Source organism: Barbus barbus (genome assembly GCF_936440315.1).
Source record: "Barbus barbus genome assembly, chromosome: 39".
Lineage (NCBI taxonomy): Eukaryota > Metazoa > Chordata > Actinopteri > Cypriniformes > Cyprinidae > Barbus > Barbus barbus.
Window position 1 is genome coordinate 20,420,398 of NC_136717.1, and position 19,157 is coordinate 20,439,554.

The 19,157-nt window shown below is 39.2% G+C and overlaps 1 protein-coding gene across 1 annotated transcript in view; it reads right to left on the minus strand.

Moving 5' to 3' along the window:
* LOC306858685 (A-type voltage-gated potassium channel KCND2-like) overlaps positions 1 to 1,547 on the minus strand; it is a gene marked incomplete at both ends in the record, with an annotated part of 117,229 nt that extends 115,682 nt beyond the window's left edge. Inside the window, one exon of the mRNA XM_079399327.1 lies at positions 436 to 1,547. Within this exon, the coding sequence (XP_079255453.1) occupies positions 436 to 1,547 (1,112 nt within the window). The remainder of the gene's footprint in view (positions 1 to 435) is intronic.
* Between the last annotated feature and the right edge of the window lie 17,610 nt (positions 1,548 to 19,157).

The window sequence follows — 19,157 nt, forward strand, 5'->3', positions numbered from 1 at the left end:
AAAAAATTCAAAAACTGTAACATAAAATATACACAACTTACAAGTTTTTTATCATATGAATAACTTGTTTTTATTTCATATAAGGACGTGAGTGCATTTGAACCAAATATTGCAGAAAAATTTAAAGTTAAATGAAATAGATTTGATAGGTTTTGTCTTTTCAAGCAATGAGACAGTCATGGATAGCCAGACAAAGAGAGAGAGAGAGAGAGAGAGAGAGAGAGAGAGAGAGAGAGAGGAGAGAGAGGGGGAGTCTATTTCTTTGATTTATATCACTTTTATTGATCTCCCCTGCACTTTATGTATTCTATCTCCGCCAGCTCTCAACATTTCGGGACGCGTTGGTGTAAAAGGGCTGCTTTGAAGCAGTCCTGACAGCAGATCATACGCGCAAGCTCATTCAATAAGTTTGCGCAGCACAACAACATGACTCACCCCAGCGTTGTCATGGTGACGATGGTGTACCAAAACGCCGCCGGGATGCTGGTGAACTTGCTGGCGGATGAGCCCTTCTCAGCGTAGAACATGACGGTGGCGAAGATGATGATGGCCATGGTAAGAGAGAAGAGCAGGAAGCCCAGCTCGGACGCGCAGCTCTTGAGCGTGTACCCCAGGATGCGCAGTCCCGCGGAGTGCCGCGAAAATTTGAAAATCCGAAAGACCCTGAAGACTCTGAGGGTGACGAAGGCCCCGCTCACGTCCTCGTTGTCCGTCATGACCAGGCCGATGTAGTAAGGCATGATGGCCACTACGTCAATGATGCTCATAACGCTTTTGACGAACTTGTACCTGCTGGGCGCGGCGAACAGACGCAGCAGGTACTCGACGGTGAAGATCATGACGCAGGCCGTATCCAAACAGAAGAACGCCCGGGCGTAGCGCTCTCCGCACGAGATCTCCCTCGCCCGGTTTGGCCCGCTACCGCACGGGACCGTCTCCACCACGTTGGCCATAACGGAGACGGCGATGAAAAAGCCCGTGACGTAATAAAACACCAGCGCCATGGTGCTGGTGTGCGGGTTCTCAAACGCGCGCCACATGGTCTCGCGGAACGACATATCCGGCGGCACCATATCTTTGTTGTCGTTGTTGTCCTCGTCGTCTTGAATCCTCTCCGTGTTCTCCCTTCTGCGATCTTTGTACTCCTCATAACAGCAGTCGCCTATTATCTCAGGAATGATGCCGAAGAAGGCCAGCTCCTCGTCGTAGGCGGAGATGCACTCGTGGCGAGGGTAGTGCAGCTTCCCGGTTCGATAGAAGTTGAGGATGTGCCTAAAAATGTCCGGGTCGCGGTCGAAAAAGTACTCGTTGGTCTCCTCGTGGAAGAAGAAGTCGCGCTCTGTGCTTCCCAGTAAGGTGTCGGGGTACCTCTCCAAAGTATTCCGCCAAGTTTGAAACCTAGTGCCGCTGACATTCAAGATGATCAGGCCGTCCTGACCTCGCCTCTTTTCCCGTGGAGGCGGCGGCATCGGGGCGCTCGCCACGGGCATCCATCCTATGGCCGCGGCGCGCGCGAATGGTAGCCACGCGGCGACTCCGGCTGCCATGCTGACCCAATGTGCGCGACCCGGTGCGAGTGAAGCAGGTTTTGCGCTCACAAATCCGCCGCGCGCAGATAGGACATCTGGAGAGACACAAAGCGCAATCACTTCATGTTCAAACTTCAATGAAGGCTATTGCTCACGTGCAGGAGAACACTGCACAGTGAGTCATGTTATTTAACAAGATCAAAGCATTCGAATGGCAAGGAGGAATTACAGTGAGCGTAGAAATGAATGGTGGTGTATGTAATATGAATGCGTAAAAAAGGCTTTTCGGTCAAACACAAATGGCTAAGGATGCACCGCATCTATTTTTTTTACAGTCTAGCCTATTGCTCAAGAGCAAGGGAAACAACTTACCTCCTCATAAATGGATTTTGTTGCAAAAGTGCAGGTTTTTACACACAGCTCATCAGTTAAAGTCCACTCTGAATAGCTGTTCCGCGGTTACGCACAAATAGGTATCCGAAACGCGCAGTCGGATGTTTTCTAGAGCAAATGCAACAAGTTTAGAAGTCAGGTAGAGGATTCACGTTGTCCAAGGGCATCCTTTTTTTGTCGTCCACAGCTTCTGTGTCTGACACTGACGCTCTAGGATAAACCTGCCACAGTGGTCGTATCATAGGAAGAGAAGACCACCCTGGCGAGATCGCGTTCGGTGTTTCAAAAGCAGAAAATGCCACTTTCCTATCCGCTTCTTTTAACTGTAATCCAATGACCTGAGAGCTGTTTCGCAAGGTCTGCATGCGACCCAAGCAAAAAGTGAACCCGCAACAAATGATTCGCTGGAAGTTGCTTCATCCGCTACCGATGAAGATCTGTGAGTCTGCGGTGGAGCCCAAGTTGCTTCTGCTCACGGCGCATTGGAGGCGTGTCACGTGCTACGGGCATCGGTTAACACATATGAATGTAACACAGCCTGTGTGAATGGTGCATAATATACCTTAGGAAGTGTTACGGTAGCATGTTTATTTGTAGTATTTTATTCTATTGTAAATTAAACGAACGTCCTATATTGCGCACTGTGTAAAGTTATTCAGTGGCATTATCTAATGTATTATTAATCAAAGTTTGGCTGGAATTCAGTGAAGTACTGAACCCTGAGCTGAGAGACTGAGGAAAAAGCTTTGCGGGTATTTTCACGTCTCAGGTTATCGATTCCCACATTCAGCACTGATAGATGTGCAGGGGTGGAAGCCGCTAGATGGAGACAGTTTTCAGAGGTGAAGGAAGATCAGACCTGTAAGAGCGAATGGGTTCGAGTCATGTGAAGGTCTTGCTGTGACAAACACAATCAGCAAGCTCCAAATGCGATTATCTGTGTTGCAACTTTCTATAAATGGGTCAATGACAAATAAGGATGGCTGAAAAGGAGAAATGCTGCACATGGCAAGTTCTTTATGTCAGTTACACACACACACACACACACACACACACACACATACATAGCATTGCCAATTCTGTCAGGAACTGCGTCGCGCGTAATGAATATAACGACATGTGGTTAATTCACACTAACATCGATTTGACATGCAAATGTTTCCAAATATATATATTTAAAACAGCTGCAATCGGTGAAATAGGAAATAATCATCAAATAGATTTAATTATATTTACTTGATAAACTTCAAATTGCTGAACTCAAGGACTATACTGTTTTACGATAATACCCAGTCGGCGCGGCTTCTGACAAAATCAACTCCGCCAAAAAACTGATTTAAACTAGTGAACCAAAACAGCTGCGGCAGCTCAGAGCGCCATGCGTGTTTGTGTGCACGTCCCTGTGATGAATTTCCTGGCGTAGGGCCTCCCTCTTCTCTATTGCCTTCCAAATTAGTCACATAGACGTATAAAATGTTGGGAGAGAGAAAAAGACAGTTTTGATCTCAAAGGCTTTCTGGGTTTTTCTCTTCAGTACCACGGACAGCGACCAGCCAAAGTTGCACTGCCGCGTTATTGATTATTAGCAACGCGATTCAAGTGCTTATAGCCAATTTCCATTATGTTTGAGATGTATTTTTTTCTCTCTCTTCCCCTTTATTACACTGTTTAAAATGCAGAATTGTATTGATATTCTCCGTCTTCTAAATGCTTTTCTGCAATTCAGCTCAAATGCATTCACAGAATGTACATTCTATTCAAACTTTTGTCTTTCGTTTTAAGTTGTAGCCTACTAGAAATTAAGATTGGTTTGAAAATTGAACTTGAAAAACCACTCATTCAAAATAATTGTAATATTTGCATACTGATTTGAGATTGGTCTTCGTTCTTATTTTTCTTATCTATTTGACACTTCCCAAGAATATGGTGAACTTTGGTGTAGCATGGGGGGTATAATAAATACAATAAATAAATAAAACAAATGAATGCACAAATCTGATGTTTCTTTTTGTAAGATCATTTAGATGTTATAAAGTATTTTATAACAAAAGAAACAATTTTATTGACAACACTGAATATCAAAAACATATCTAAATAATAAAACAAATAAATAAAATTGAACAAAACTGTAGTGTATTCAAATTTAACCATTCAACCTCTTACCCTTACCAAAGTTAATTTATAAAATAAATAAATGAATTTAAAAATATAAAAAAAATATTATATACACATATACACACACACACAGTGGGGAAAAAAAAATATTTGATCCCCTGCTGATTTTGTAAGTTTGACCACTGACAAAGAAATTATCAGTCTATAATTTTAATGGTAGGTTTATTTTAACAGTGAGAGATCGAATAACAACAACAACAACAACAAAAAAAACACATTTCAAAAAAGTTATGAATTGATTTGCATTTTAATGAGTGAAATAAGTATTTGACCCCTTCGCAAAACATGACTTAGTACTTGGTGACAAAACCCTTGTTGGCAATCATAGAGGTCAGAAGTTTCTTGTAGTTGGCCACCAGGTTTGCACACATCTCAGGAGGGATTTTGTCCCACTCCTCTTTGCAGATCCTCTCCAAGTCATTAAGGTATCAACGTTTGGCAACTCGAACCTTCAGCTCCCTCCACAGATTTTCTATGGGATTAAGGTCTGGAGACTGGCTAGGCCACTCCAGGATCTTAATGTGCTTCTTCTTGAGCCACTCCTTTGTTGCCTTGGCCGTGTGTTTTGGGTCATTGTCATGCCGGAATACCCATCCATGACCCATTTTCAATGCCCTGGCCCTGACGGTACATGGACCCGTCCATCGTCCCTTTGATGCCCTGCAGTTGTCCTGTCCCCTTAGCAGAAAAACACCCCCAAAGCATAATGTTTCCACCTCCATGTTTGATGGTGGGGATGGTGTTCTTGGGGTCATAGGCAGCATTCCTCCTCCTCCAAACACTGCGAGTTGAGTTGATGCCAAAGAGCTCGATTTTGGTCTCATCTGACCACAACACTTTCACCCAGTTCTCCTCTGAATTATTGGCAAACTTCAGACGGGCCTGTTTATGTGCTTTCTTGAGCAGGGGGACCTTGCGGGTGCTGCAGGATTTCAGTCCTTCGCAGCGTAGTATGTTACCAATTGTTTTCTTGGTGACTATGGTCCCAGCTGCCTTGAGATCATTGACAAGATCCTCCCGTGTAGTTCTGGGCTGATTCCTCACCATTCTCATGATCATTGAAACTCCACGAGGTGAGATCTTGCATGGAGCCCCAGTCCGAGGGAGACTGACAGTTATTTTGTGTTTCTTCCATTTTTGAATAATCACACCAACTGTTGTCACCTTCTCACCAAGCTACTTGGTGATGGTCTTGTAGCCCATTCTAGCCCATTCATGTGTAGGTGTACAATCTTGTCCCTGACATCCTTGGACAGCTCTTTGGTCTTAGTCATGGTGGAGAGTTTGGAATCTGATTGGTTGATTACTTCTGTGGACAGGTGCTTTTCCCTTTAAGGAAATAAGGGAAATCCCTAATCTCAGTTCCTTGCCTGTATAAAAGACACATGGAAGCCAGAAAACTTTCTGATTGATAGGGGATCAAATACTTATTTAATTAAAATGCAAATAAATTTATAACTTTTTTGAAATGCGTTTTTCTGGATTTTTTTGTTGTTATTCTGTCTCTCACTGTTCAAATAAACCTATAGACTGATCATTTCTTTGTCAGTGGGCAAACGAACAAAATCAGCAGTAACCCGAAGGTTGTGGGTTCGAATCTCAGGTCCGGCGGGGATTGTAGGTGGGGGAAATTCTCTCCTCCCTCAATACCACGACTGGGGTGAGACCCTTGAGCAAGGCACCGAACCCCCAACTGCTCCCCGGCGCCGCAGCATTGGCTGCCCACTGCTCCAGGTGTGTGTTCACTACTGTGTGTGCACTTGGATGGGTTAAATGCACAGCACAAATTCCGAACATGGGTCACCATACTTGGCCACACACCACTTCCCCTATATAGGGTTGAAACACATGCGATTCATATATAAAATAAGAAATAAAATGGTTCATAATAAAAAATTGTACAAACTTCTGAGGCTGACAAGCAACCTTTTCACTCACCATCAAAATGGCTGTGAAGCAGCATTTCAATTACACAGCAAAGCTTGCAAGGCAGCAAAAGAAAAGTTATATTTCCTTTAGGAAAAGCAAATCTACTTTAGGAATGTCACGGGCAACCCACACTCGCCTTCACACAAAACCACACCATGCTAAACTTAATTCATTTCCAAAGCTAACAGGATTCCCTCATTTGAGCATTCTGTACCGTGACCACGCACTATGTTTGAAACAGAATGAACCAGAATAGTAGTGTTCAGCACCATCGTAGTCAATTTAGTGACTTTTGTTCAGAGCATTTCCCTGCCTCGGGCTGTTAGAGAAATGGCGCCAAAATATGACAGGCGCCGGTGTCACCATGGTTACCAGTCACGTCTATTTCAGTCCCGTGAGCTAAACCTGACAACGTTGATGCGTGTATTTGCATGCTGCTCTAGAGACTGTGCACCCCCACAGTTCATCACCTTAGCATTATAAAACTCACACCTCAGTCGAAATTTAGAACTTCTAACTTTACCACGGGGATAACACCTTTGAGCTTTGTATCGGCCGGTTGAAGTGCCAGACCACAGCTGAATAGACCCCTATAAATTTACAGAAAATGAAAAGGTACATCTTTATTCAAACTCTTTTCACTGGAGGTCAAACCACAAAGACACATTCATTAGAAATGATCCTTATCATTGGAGACTGGACTAGGAGGATATCAAAAGGGCTGTTTCAGCATGCATGGGAGTTGGATATGACTTTAACTGACTGACTGATCAGTGTATTTGAAGCATTTCACCATTTATTATGTTCAACTTCTCTCTCAGGCCAAACATAATTTTTCTGGTCATGTTCGGCCTTCAGGAATGTCACAGTAAATCAAAAATAATGATTGAAAGTCTTGATTTGGGTCTAAAGGCAGATGTATAAAAAGTACCAGTCATGACCATTTGGACACCTGGCTGAATGTTTCATCATTTTAAAAGATAAATAAAGAATTTGTCTATTTACTCATCTTCACTGATTCTCTGCTGTGGAACACAAAATACATTTTTTTAAATGTGTTTCTTTTCTTTTTTTGTTACATGTAAGAAAGTACAGGCTACAGAATGACACGAGGGTGAGGAAATTATGACAATTTTCATTTTTGTGTGAATGGTCCCTTTAAACTATACAACGTAAATGTAGGATATTTGCTGAAAATTAACTCACTCTCAGGCCATCCAAGATGTAGATTGTTTCTTCACCAGAACAGATTTGGATAAATTTAGCGTTACATCACGTGCTCACCAATGGATGACTTGCAGTAAATGGGTGCCGTAAAAATAAGTGTAAAAAAAAAAAAGCTAAAAAAAAAAAAACAGCTGATAAAATTTTTTAAAAATCACACTAATCCACAATATGACAACAGTGCATCAGTTAACATCTTGTGAAGTAAAAGTTGTGTGTTTGTAAGTAACTAATTCATCAACACATTTTTTTTTTTTTTTTGTACTTCAAACCATTGTTTCCAGCTAAAACATGAGTCCATATCCATAATGTCGCTTTCTTCATTGAAAACATTTACATTTAGTCATTTGGCAGACGCTTTTATCCAAAGCGACTTACAATTGGGGAAAAAAGTCATCTTGTCTGAATCAGGAGCGAAATGTGCACAGATCAAGTACCATTTAGCATTATTATGGATTATGGACTGGTATTTTGGCCAGAAGGGACAGTTCAACTAACTTTATTTTGTTTGTGTAGTAGGCTAGCTACTGTATATGTGTGGTAAAGGTGAGCGATCTGAAGCACTCATTATCTCTGCAGTACAACGCTGAACAATATTGCCTTGGCCATTACTCATACATATAAAATGTATACGAGCAATATACACCCCTCACTTGTAACAGTAGATTACAGCAAATATGTACTAAAACTCCCATGAGTCACTCATTCAGCATCAAAGCGAATGCAATCCTGTATAAACATTTTTAACACACATAAAATTATGCAAAATAACATCCATAAATCTTAATCCAGAAAGAGAGACAGAGAGTGACAGAAAGAAAAAAAATTAAATGTTCCTGAGGAAAATTATCCTTACTAAAGAAGAGAGAGAAGAAAAAAACAACAACTTCTGTCTGGTTTTCCCATCAAGCTCCACACAAACGCAAGCCAAGCTGTGAGTGACACAATATCATGAACGCCGCTGGTGTTTTTCAACCCCTCTGACAGGATCCATGGTAACGGTATAACCATAATAATGTCATTTTTCATACCTGACAATGCCTCAAAGAGTGAGCAGCCACACCGGTCGTTCATCACCCCACGTGGACTGGACCGAGGGCCTTCTGCTGCAGCCACAAGACTGTCTCAAACCCCAAACAAGCTTGAGAGTCACACAAACAACTCGTGGTGCATTCCAGAGGCTCCCTGCATGATTAAAACAGTGTTTATGAATATTAATGCAAATCAGTATGAAATATTCATATTATCAGTATCTGACAGACATGGCGCTAATAAGTGAGCTCATCGATTTCTGAATAAACAGATTCGGCAATGAATATGTTCTACTAAAAATAGAAAAGGTGAGCATGACATTTTCAGGAAAGTTCCACGTAAAACTGTGTTCTGGTTTAAGATCTGATCCATGAACAGAGTAGGTGCCCAAGTCAAAGAGTCTTTAGAGACAGAAGTGGACAAGTTTTGAAGCATTGTGTTATTATGCATAAGAATGATTTCAGTAGCTGCAAGTTTCTGTTTCTCCAGGTTGGAGAATGACATAGAGATCAGTGTTTCCTAAATACAGTTATCCTTCCGAATGATAAAATTGAGGTTTGGGAACTCTCGGAGGACCTTGCTTTGCTTTATTTTCCTTTTGTTTTCTCTGTGCTTTTACTTGAGAGTCCTGCAGAAGCCAGGAGTCGGAATGATGAGCTACAGCCCAATTTAGGAGGCTTCTCCTGGGCACGCGATAGGGCCAAAATAGTCTTCAAACAGGTCCTGGAGGCATTCATTAAAGTCCACACCGCCAAACCCAGCAGGAAACAAAGAAAAGCCCAGTTGAACATCTCTCTTACCCGTTCCCAGCTTTCGCTAATCTGTATAATTAGATATTTGCTTTTTTTTTTTTTTTTCAGTCCCTCTGATGAATAAATATTTTGTCGGCACATATTTAAAGGTGTCGAACCGTGTAGCTAGAAATACACCACATGGAGATGACCCAATGTAGAAGTGGCAGAAATATTGTGAATAATTAATGCAGGTTTCAAGAGAATGGAGTCGGCACAGATTGGAAGGCCTACACAAGTATGACGATTGAGAATCAGAGCACATGAAAGTTCATTGGGAGGTTTATTAAAAGGTGGTTGAGATTTTAATGGGACCCACATTCGATGTGGCGGAGGAGGTCATAAAGAACACAGAGCTTGGCAGGGAACCTTATGTGGGAAATGGAGAGGTAAAAGTAAGGGCTGACTCAGGTTTGGCATCCGAGTTGACGGCGTAGGGAATGAATCACTCATTTTCTTAAAATGACTGTGAGGTGGGGAAAAAAGCTGAACTGAATGAACTTTTAAAGCGAATGAAGAAGCCTCAGTGGATCTTTTAGGAGTCTGAGAGAGGCCATTTTAATTGAATTATCAGGTTCATACTTAATAACTTTTGCTAATCATACTGTTATGAAATTTACTGAATACTGAGAAACCAAAAATGTTACATTTGCTACGTTTAAACCTCTTGAAACCTGCATGAACTTATGTCACTGCATTTCATTAGCTCTGTACTTGTACTCTGCATAAATGACAATAAAGTTGAATCTAATCTAATCTAATATAAAAAAAAAGTTTAGGGACTCAGAGGTCTGAGGTCAACTTCGTTGCACATATCTTAATGTCCAAGCGGGCAGTAGAAAGGAGGAAGAAAAACCTAGAAAGTTCAGCGTGCGACACTTCCAGACTCTCATTCTTCCTTTTCTCAGGTGGAGAAGCTGCTGCCAAGGTACATTGCCTTTTGTGAAGCTGAATAACAATTAATTTCTCATCACAACACATTATGAAAAACTGCAAACAACTGACAGATCGAGTAAATGGCGCTTTGTTCACATTAAAACATGTTGGCGGCAAATCATAACTTATGTCAAAACATCTTGAGCAATTGTAAGTTGGAGAATTCTGTAATTACCGTTCCATCCTATTTAATGCATACAACTTCTTAAACTTCATTAAAACACAGTAAAGTGAGGGGGAAAGTGGGAAGAGAAAGGGAGGAATGAGAGAGAAACCACGTTAAAAACAAAAGAGAGTCAGAATTTTGAGACTTTTCTGAGTCAATCAAAATGCAAATTATAGTCTGGTCTTGTGCTAGCTCTTGTGCTGAAAACCCACAACAAATCATTAGCACCTGTTTTCTAACTTTGTATAGGCTGAAGACTTCCCCCACTCAGTCCGATCCATGTGATTTCATGCTAAAGGTTCCCATTAAAACCAAATAGGGTTTTTTACAGCCTGTTACCATTGGAAAGCCTTTTACACTTGCACAAATAACCTTTTATTCTCTAGTTCTTTAGAAAACTATCTATAATGGCCACAAAGCAGTATTTGAGCACTTAAGGCCCAGATTAAAATGCCAATTTCATTGCGTTAGATAAACTAAATGGCATTTGCAAACACAAAATCAGAGCGTTTTTCAGAACTGACAGCACTTTTCTGAGTCATTTTTGCAACAATTTTTTATTTTAGATTACATTTTTTTAAATGTATAAAGTCAGTTCACTTCTTTCACTTAAAAATTGAGCTTATACCATCATTTAGAGAAAATTTATTCGCTTTGATATTATGTCATGAATTATTGACATTATTGAAGCCTGTTATCACGTCAGAGCAAAGTGAATAGTGAGATATTTAAAATATAGTTTCAAATATTAAAATCACATTGTGAGATACAGTCTATGAGAGATAAATAAGCAATTACAAGAAATTAAGTTGTAATTGTAAGTTTGAAGCCACATAATTGTGAGATATAAAATTACAGTGGGGAGAAATAAAGATGCAATTGTGAGAGAAATTTACAATCAGAAGAGAAATAAGGTTGGAATTGTTACAGACAGTCATGTTATAAGATAGTCAAAGCCATATTTTACATTTTCATTTAGTATGCTTTTATCCAAAGAGACTTACAAATGAGGACAATGGAATCAATCAAAATCAAATTGTAATTTTCAGTTTCAATTTACATTTTTTAAATTGTAAATAATTGTGAGATATATTTATACTGCCCAATAGTCAATAATGAGAAAAAGACATAACCGTGAGATTTAAAGCTATACTGCAAGACAGTCACAAAAAAAGCCATAATTGTGAGATATATTCATAGTGTGAGATAAAGTCACAATTATGAAGAAAAAGCCATAACTGTAAGATTTTGAGAGATATAAAGTTACAGTTTGGAGAAATAAAGCTGCAACTGTGAAATATTCACATTACACAACAATTACATTGCTAGATACAAAAAGTCACAATTTTCAAGTAAAAGTAGCAATTGTGAAATATAAGTACATTTTTTAATGGGCTTCTACATTGTTATATTTTAATGAGGCATCAATGATTTTTTTAAATCTTTAAAGAATCATATAGGCAACTCATCAGCCCCATAAAGAAAAAATATACTTATGTTGAAACTAAAGTACTGAAGAACTTATTTTTTCAGAATACACTACGATGTGCTCTTTTGAAGTGTCTAGACTGAGATTCAGTGGATGTGCGTGTGCAGAACAGGGGCGGTGGGTTGAGTGTGTATGTGAGCCAGAGGAAAGACATTCATATTCCCGACCGCATCTCCTCTCCCTCCCATTCATCAGCGGCGGGACAGATGCAGCGCACAACATGCAATTACAGCCCGCATAAGAGAGGAGGATCAGTACTCCCAGCAACCCTATGACCATCTGCACGTCGGCCCACCTGATCATTTACATTGGCTATCGACGAAAACACACACTCACACCAGATCTGATTGTCATTCAGAGTCACCCGTCCCATATAAAGCTCTGTTTGAGTCTCCTTCCTTTAATCTGATAAATTTCACCTTGATGTGAGACGGGAATGGATGTGAGGTATGATTCGATTTATTGACCGATGCATGATGGGTATGTGTGTGTGTGTGTGTGTGTGTAGCCCATCTGTAGCAGGGCACAGAGTTAGATCTCCATCTAAAACCTTTCAGCTTCTTTCCTCTGCTAAAGACAGCTGCATCCTAGAGCCGCCAAAAATAACCCCCGTCATGCCAATCAACTCCAGAGAGCCGGTACACACTCACACGAAGGCTTTGGGCTCCAGAGATTCTGCTATGAGTGCCCTAATGTGCCAAAGCTTCTCTTTGTCAATGTTTGACATGTGTCCTCCTCCTCTCCTCTAGCATCTTTGAAGTTTAACTCCATGTTGTCCTCTGAATATTAGTTTTTTTTCCACCTTTTCCCGTCCATTATCTGCCCTTATCGTTTATTCACAGTCAAAATCACATAAAAGCATCAGAGGGTTGTCGAGGGATACATTAGGGATAATTTGGGTAATCTTGATAATGTGCACTGATGTGTACTTTTCTTACTATATCACACGCATTTATGTTAACATTACCATATTCTAGCTGGATTGTCGTAATGATTGCAGAACTCATGATTTGAAGGTGTTTGTCACTACTAGGAACATTAGGAAAATGTTCATTATCATAATTTCTATAAGGATACATGAGGTGATGAAGTTATAAGGTTATATGAATATAAATATACCATCATATTTTGGCTGTTTTGGTTAGGTTGTCTATGCCCTTCAGATAAAGAAAATGCACAGCTAAAACTATGTATTTCGGATTACACCATCAGACAAAAACTAATTTTGAGTTTCTTCAACTGTTTAAACTTTGACATTTATGCAAATTTATACAAAAACAACAAACTTTCTGGCTATGAATTTCCAGGATGAATCATCTTGTGTTTGTTGTGCCAAAAAAAAAAAAAAAAAGAAAGAAAGAAATGAAAAAAATGGAAATCAGAAGAACCAAAAGGAAGGAAGGAAAGATGAACTCACTTTTAAAATACCTTTAATTTCTAACTGACAACAGGAAGGAAGGAAAGAAGGAAGAAAGGAAGAAAGAAAGAAAGAAAGAAAGAAAGAAAGAAAGAAAGAAAGAAAGAAAGAAAGAAAGAAAGAAAGAAAGAAAGAAAGAAAGAAAGAATTTGTAGATACATTTTACATCAATTAACAATATGCTCAATCATTATCAATATGCTTATAAACTGTAAATTCTATGAGCACTTCAAAGAAAGAAAGAAAGAAAGAAAGAAAGAAAAGCCAGTTCTTCCATTTACAATGATATATAAATAAATTATATGCAATTTTACATCAGTTAAAACCAGTTAACACCCCCCCCCCCCCCCCCCCCCCATGAACACCTCCTTTCCAATTAAAAAATAAATATTAACTATATGCTTATAATATGTAACCACTCAAAAGAAAGAAAGACAGAAAGAAAAAAAAGAAATATGAACAGAGGAAAGGACAGGTCACACTCTGTTTGATATGGCATTGTGGTGACATCACCTGTCATGACCAGGCAGACAAACATGATTGGCCCAAGGTGAGGTGAGCAGAGGCGGGACACGAGGCAAGAGATCAGCCCACCCACTGATATTTCCGGCCTCAACGGTCACCAACACCATCTGTTTATATCCTCACAAACACACACACACACACACACACACCTGATGATAGAGTCATGCTTCTAAAACGATGACGAAACCTACATCTATATTCATCTATTTCTCTAAAACTAAAAGGCTTGAGAAGTCACTGCATTACTTTAAAAAAGTGTTATGTAAATAAAACAAAGATTATTTAAGTACATTTTCCAACAAAACACTGCTTCAGTCTTTCTACTTTAACATTTCATGTTTAATCCAATTTTCTACTTTCAGCATCTAGGTAATTATTTATGAAATTTACTAGCATTTACAAGATGAGTGAAAACTGCTTTAAAGTAAATCCTACACCACTTTTATTTTCATTGTATACCAACTTGCCTACATCAGGATTTACACAACTAGTACAACCTGAACTAACATCCTACTTTATCCTTAATCGACTCGATACCACTCAGAGGTCTGTAAAATGCATAGCAAATTAAATCATCTTCATTATAATTTATGATCACTTTCCATACACACAGCTAATGAACTTGTATTATAAATACACAATTACAGTTTGAAACTGCTTTAGCGGCATACAAACCAAACGATGATACACTGTAAATAGTGATAAGTTGACTTAACTTAAAAAAATTGAGGAAACCCGTTGCCTTAAAATGATTAAGTAAATAATAATTTTAAAAATAAGTTAAGTGAATTGTCAAGTTTTTTATTATTATTATTATTATTTACTTCATTTTAAGGCAACAGTTTCCTATATTTTTTTAAGTCCAGTCAACTTATCACTTTTTACAGTGTATAGCCAAAGTGAAAGATGCCTATAAACACAGAATTTAAACACTAAATGCACCACAATCTCCAGCCTTTTTAGCATGTTATTTGCATAGAGCTGAGCATTTCTCAACTTTCATCTTTTTCCAAAGTTGAGCAATTCCAACATCAGTGGCGCACAAATTGCACACTTCAACAATAATTTGTCTCCGGCTGAAAAGAAGTGCTCAGCAGAAGCAATGCGTACTGAAGTGACAGGTATGGTTTGCAGGCACATGTGTATGTATGAGTGTGTGGGAGTGTTCCAATAATGCTGAGGTTCACATATGCTGCTGTCCTGGTGAAGCATATGGCGTGTCCCTGGTGCTGGTAGGGTATCCTGTATCTATGTCATAGCTGGCACCCGGGCACAGGGAGTGGAAGATTAGACCAGGCTACCGTAAAGACAGGTGTGTGTTTGTGAGCGTCACCTTCTTTAGCTATACTAAAAGTTCTCAAAAATAAAGTAAAACCTCATAACTGATGCATGACTGATGCATGTGGAAGAGAATGACAAATGAAAATTATTTACACTGTAAAAGGTTGTAAACAAAACAGATTACCGAGGTATGTTTTTCAAGAAAACACCATTTTAGTCTTTTTAGTTCCGAATTTTAAACTAACTTAAATTACTTGCTGTTTACCAGCACTTTCTGAGTGAAAATAGTTTCAAAGGAACAGCTACACCTTTTTTTTGTTCAGTGCACTGTCCGCACAACAAACTACATTTGCTATCATTCTCTGAGACTCTGGGTAAAATACAGACAAAACATCAATTCTACACCAAAAGCTTTGCTGTTCATTTTGTTCAAATTAGTAAAATGACTTTTTATTCATTCGTTCAAGAGTAAAAATTACTCTTTTGCAGCTTAAAAAAGCTAGTGTATGTTCGTTTAGTCAGAGAATTTCATTCTCTTGATTGCCGTCCTACTGTATTTCTCCAAAGTAATCATCATAACGATGAAGCATACTCAGTTTAAAACAATTTATTTATAAGTTCTATATTACGAACTTTTAACTCGATGCAAATTGTGTAAAGAACTGTATCACCCAACAGTGCTTTGGTCTACTTACAGGAAAGGCAGGCACAACAACTTCCAAGGCTTCATTATTGCACAATGTCCAGCTCAGCCTCTGCAGATTTCTTCTCCATAGTTCTACTGCACAGCCTGACAGACCTTTACGTAGGAAACAAAGTGATACTTCAGGTATTAAACCGAATCAAAGTCTCAGGTGGCCCCTTTAATGCTGGCTAATATTACTACTGTGCATTTCCATCAGATTTTATACTCTCCAAAAAGTGATAAATCTTTTTAAAATTTCAGTTGTTTCACCTAGATAGCAATGAGATTATGAGAACTCAGTGGAAACAGACTGAAATCTCAAGTAGGGCTCGCTGCAGCCCTCAAGATCCAGGGGGCGTGGTTGGATCCACATCTAGGGGGTGGAGATGGGTGGGTTTAGGGATCAGGGGGTGGAGATGGTATATGTAAGGTGGGAGGAGTTGTATTTGGATCCAACCACGCCCCCTGGATCTTGTGGGCTGCAGCGAGACGCTCCTCTGAAATCTCCTGCTTCTCAGATTGTTATTCTGAGAAACTGACTGTTTTCTGACCAACTAAAAGGGATTTTTTTAGGCCATTGAATCAAACTATTATGGAAGCCCGTTTCCGCCATTGAGCAAAAAAATAAAAAAGGTAATGACTTTTTGGACAATTTGGACATTGTTTCTCGCAAATGAAAAAAAAATTCAGAATTGCAAAATATAAATTCATAATTCAGATTTTTTTTCTCTGAATTCTGAGTTTACGTCTTATCAATTTTTTCTTTCAACCGTGGAGTAAAAACAAAACTGCAATTGCAATTGACTTTTTTGCTTTGGATTCTAAGGTTGTTGTTTTTTTTCCCTCGGAATAAACTCGGAATAAAAAAGAGAATTGCAAAAAGTCTGAACTGGTAGAACTCAGAACAATTGTGAGACAAAAAAGTTGCAATTACCTTTTTTATTTTATTACTCTGTGGTAATTTGCTGTGTAGCAATAATGTACAGTAACTAGCAAAGTTCTATAAAAAGTAGCTTTCAGTTTGGCTTATAGTATCTTACCCAACATTGTTTATTTTATAACTGAAAAGTGGTTTGTTTACACCAAGAACGATAACTATAATGACAACCGAAGTTTTAAAAACTGCTCTATTTCTATTAGAATTGGGAAGTCCACACTACATCTATAAAGATATCGTTGGCAATCCCTTTCCGAATGACTTGTTTTTTTCCATCTGATGAACAAAAAAAAAAACACGGAGAGCCAATCAGAAACCACTTGACTTGAAAGTGCTTGACAATTTAAAGCGACAGACCGCATTGTGTGATTATAATAAACAGAACATTATCGTATGTTGGCAGGGACACTAATATAGTTATCGTTACAGTTATCATTGGTGAGAACCTTTATCTCAATTCATTTCTTTCTGTTTTTATTTATCCTTACAAATTGTAGGAGAACTTAATAGCTGAGCTATGAAAAAGCAAAACAATTTTCCTCCAGGTTGATTCACAGCCTGGGATACAGAAATGTACAGAAATACAAAGAGGGCACACAAACGTATTGGACACTAACGTAATACTCACCGGTGTAGAAACAGGGGTCATTGTCTGTGCTTCAAGTGCCCCAGAGTGATACACACACTGAAGTGCATTTTGTGTGTGTGTGTGTGTGTGTGTGTGTGACATGTGTTTGGCAGAGAGGGTAATTGCATTGACAACAGCCAAGCTCTGTCTGGCCCTTATCTCTCACTGTCTGCATAACGTGTGGAGTGTGTCACTCTCCATCATCATACTCAAGCTCCTTACACACACACACATACACCAATCTCTCCCTTCATCACCAGCTTAAAGCTAGCGTGAAGCTACAGCATACCGTCAACCAACAACAAGTGACAAAATAGGTCTCTCTCTTCCATTGTATAATCCCTTTCTACCCACATCTGTCTGGTATGTAATCTTTCCATTTCTCTTACATCATCAGAGAGCCCCTGTCTTCACCACAAATAACTTCAAAAACAGGAAGTCTTGTTAGCTGGTCTATCGCTTCAGATACTGTAGATTTGATGCAACCGCAGCTAACCGTGCTGCCATGGTGACGGACACTTAATACAAACTAGCAAGGTAGCTGCGCGAATAAGACTGGAAGGAGGTGATGAAACTAGCTTTTAGTTAACTTTTTTTTAATAACCTGCTGAACGTTTTATAGCTCTATAGTCTCAATTCAGTTTTTTTCCCGCATCTTATTTCTGCTTAGCGAAGAAATAAGAAACTTTGGAGAATTAGTTGATTATGATGAGTTATGAAAGAACAATCAAATCTATCTATCAATCAATCAATCAATCAATCAATCAATCAATCTATCTATCTATCTATCTATCTATCTATCTATCTATCTATCTATCTATCTATCTATCTATCTATCTATCTATCTATCTATCTATCTATCTATCTATCTATCTATCTATCCATGAGCCCACATATCCATCCAATTAATTAATCTACCATTAATCCATCCATCAACCCACCTATCAATCCAAATATCTACCATCAATCCATCCATCTACCCATCAATTCATCTATCTACCATCAATCCATCCATCTATCAACCCATCTTCTACCATCAACCCATTTATCTACACGATCCATCCATCTACCCATCAATCCAACTATCTACCATTCATCCATCAACTGATCTATCTACCCAGTCCACCGATCTAACCATCAATTCACCTATCTATCATCAATCCATCCATCAACCCATCTGTCTACCCAGTCCACCTATCAGTCCATCAATCTGCTCATCTATTAACCCTTCTAGCAACCCATTCCATCCATTTACCCATCAGTCCATCTATCTACCCAATTCACCCATCTATCCAATCCATCTATCCATCCACCAACCCCTTTATCTACCCAATCCACACATCTACCTATCAATCCATTTATCTACCCATTTAACCATCCACCAATCCATCGTCTATCTACCCATTTATCCATCTATCTAAACATCTATAGGGTGCATATATGCATCTATCTACCAATAAATCCATCCATCTACCCATGTATCCTTTTATCTACACATCTATCCCTCCATCTCACTACCCATCCAGCCAACCATCAATCTATCTACCCATCTATCCATCATCTCTCTACCCAATCATCCATCTCTCTACCCTTCTGTCTAGCCATCTATCCTTCCATCTAATTATACACGCACACACCCCTATGTAATAAATCAGGGCTCCAGACAAAAAAATCGAGTAAGGAGCCATTGGCTCCTATAAAAGAAAAACTTAGGCGCCAAATTATTTTTTTAGGTGCCACAGAATAAAAGTGGTTTATTTTATTATTATCATTTTATTTTTCCCCCCTATTTTAACATTTCAATCATTTTGTCATGTGTTTGTCTTATCTTTTCTAGGCTTTATCAGCATTTTAATCCATCTTGTAGATGATCAGGTCAACCGAGGGACTAAGGTTCACTTAAAGTGTGAATTAAATGTCTTTTACAACTTGAAATATACAGTCACAAAGAATTGTTCGTTACACAGAATCTGTATCAATATCATGGACCATAAGCATCACTTGGCAACTGAGTGCAGTG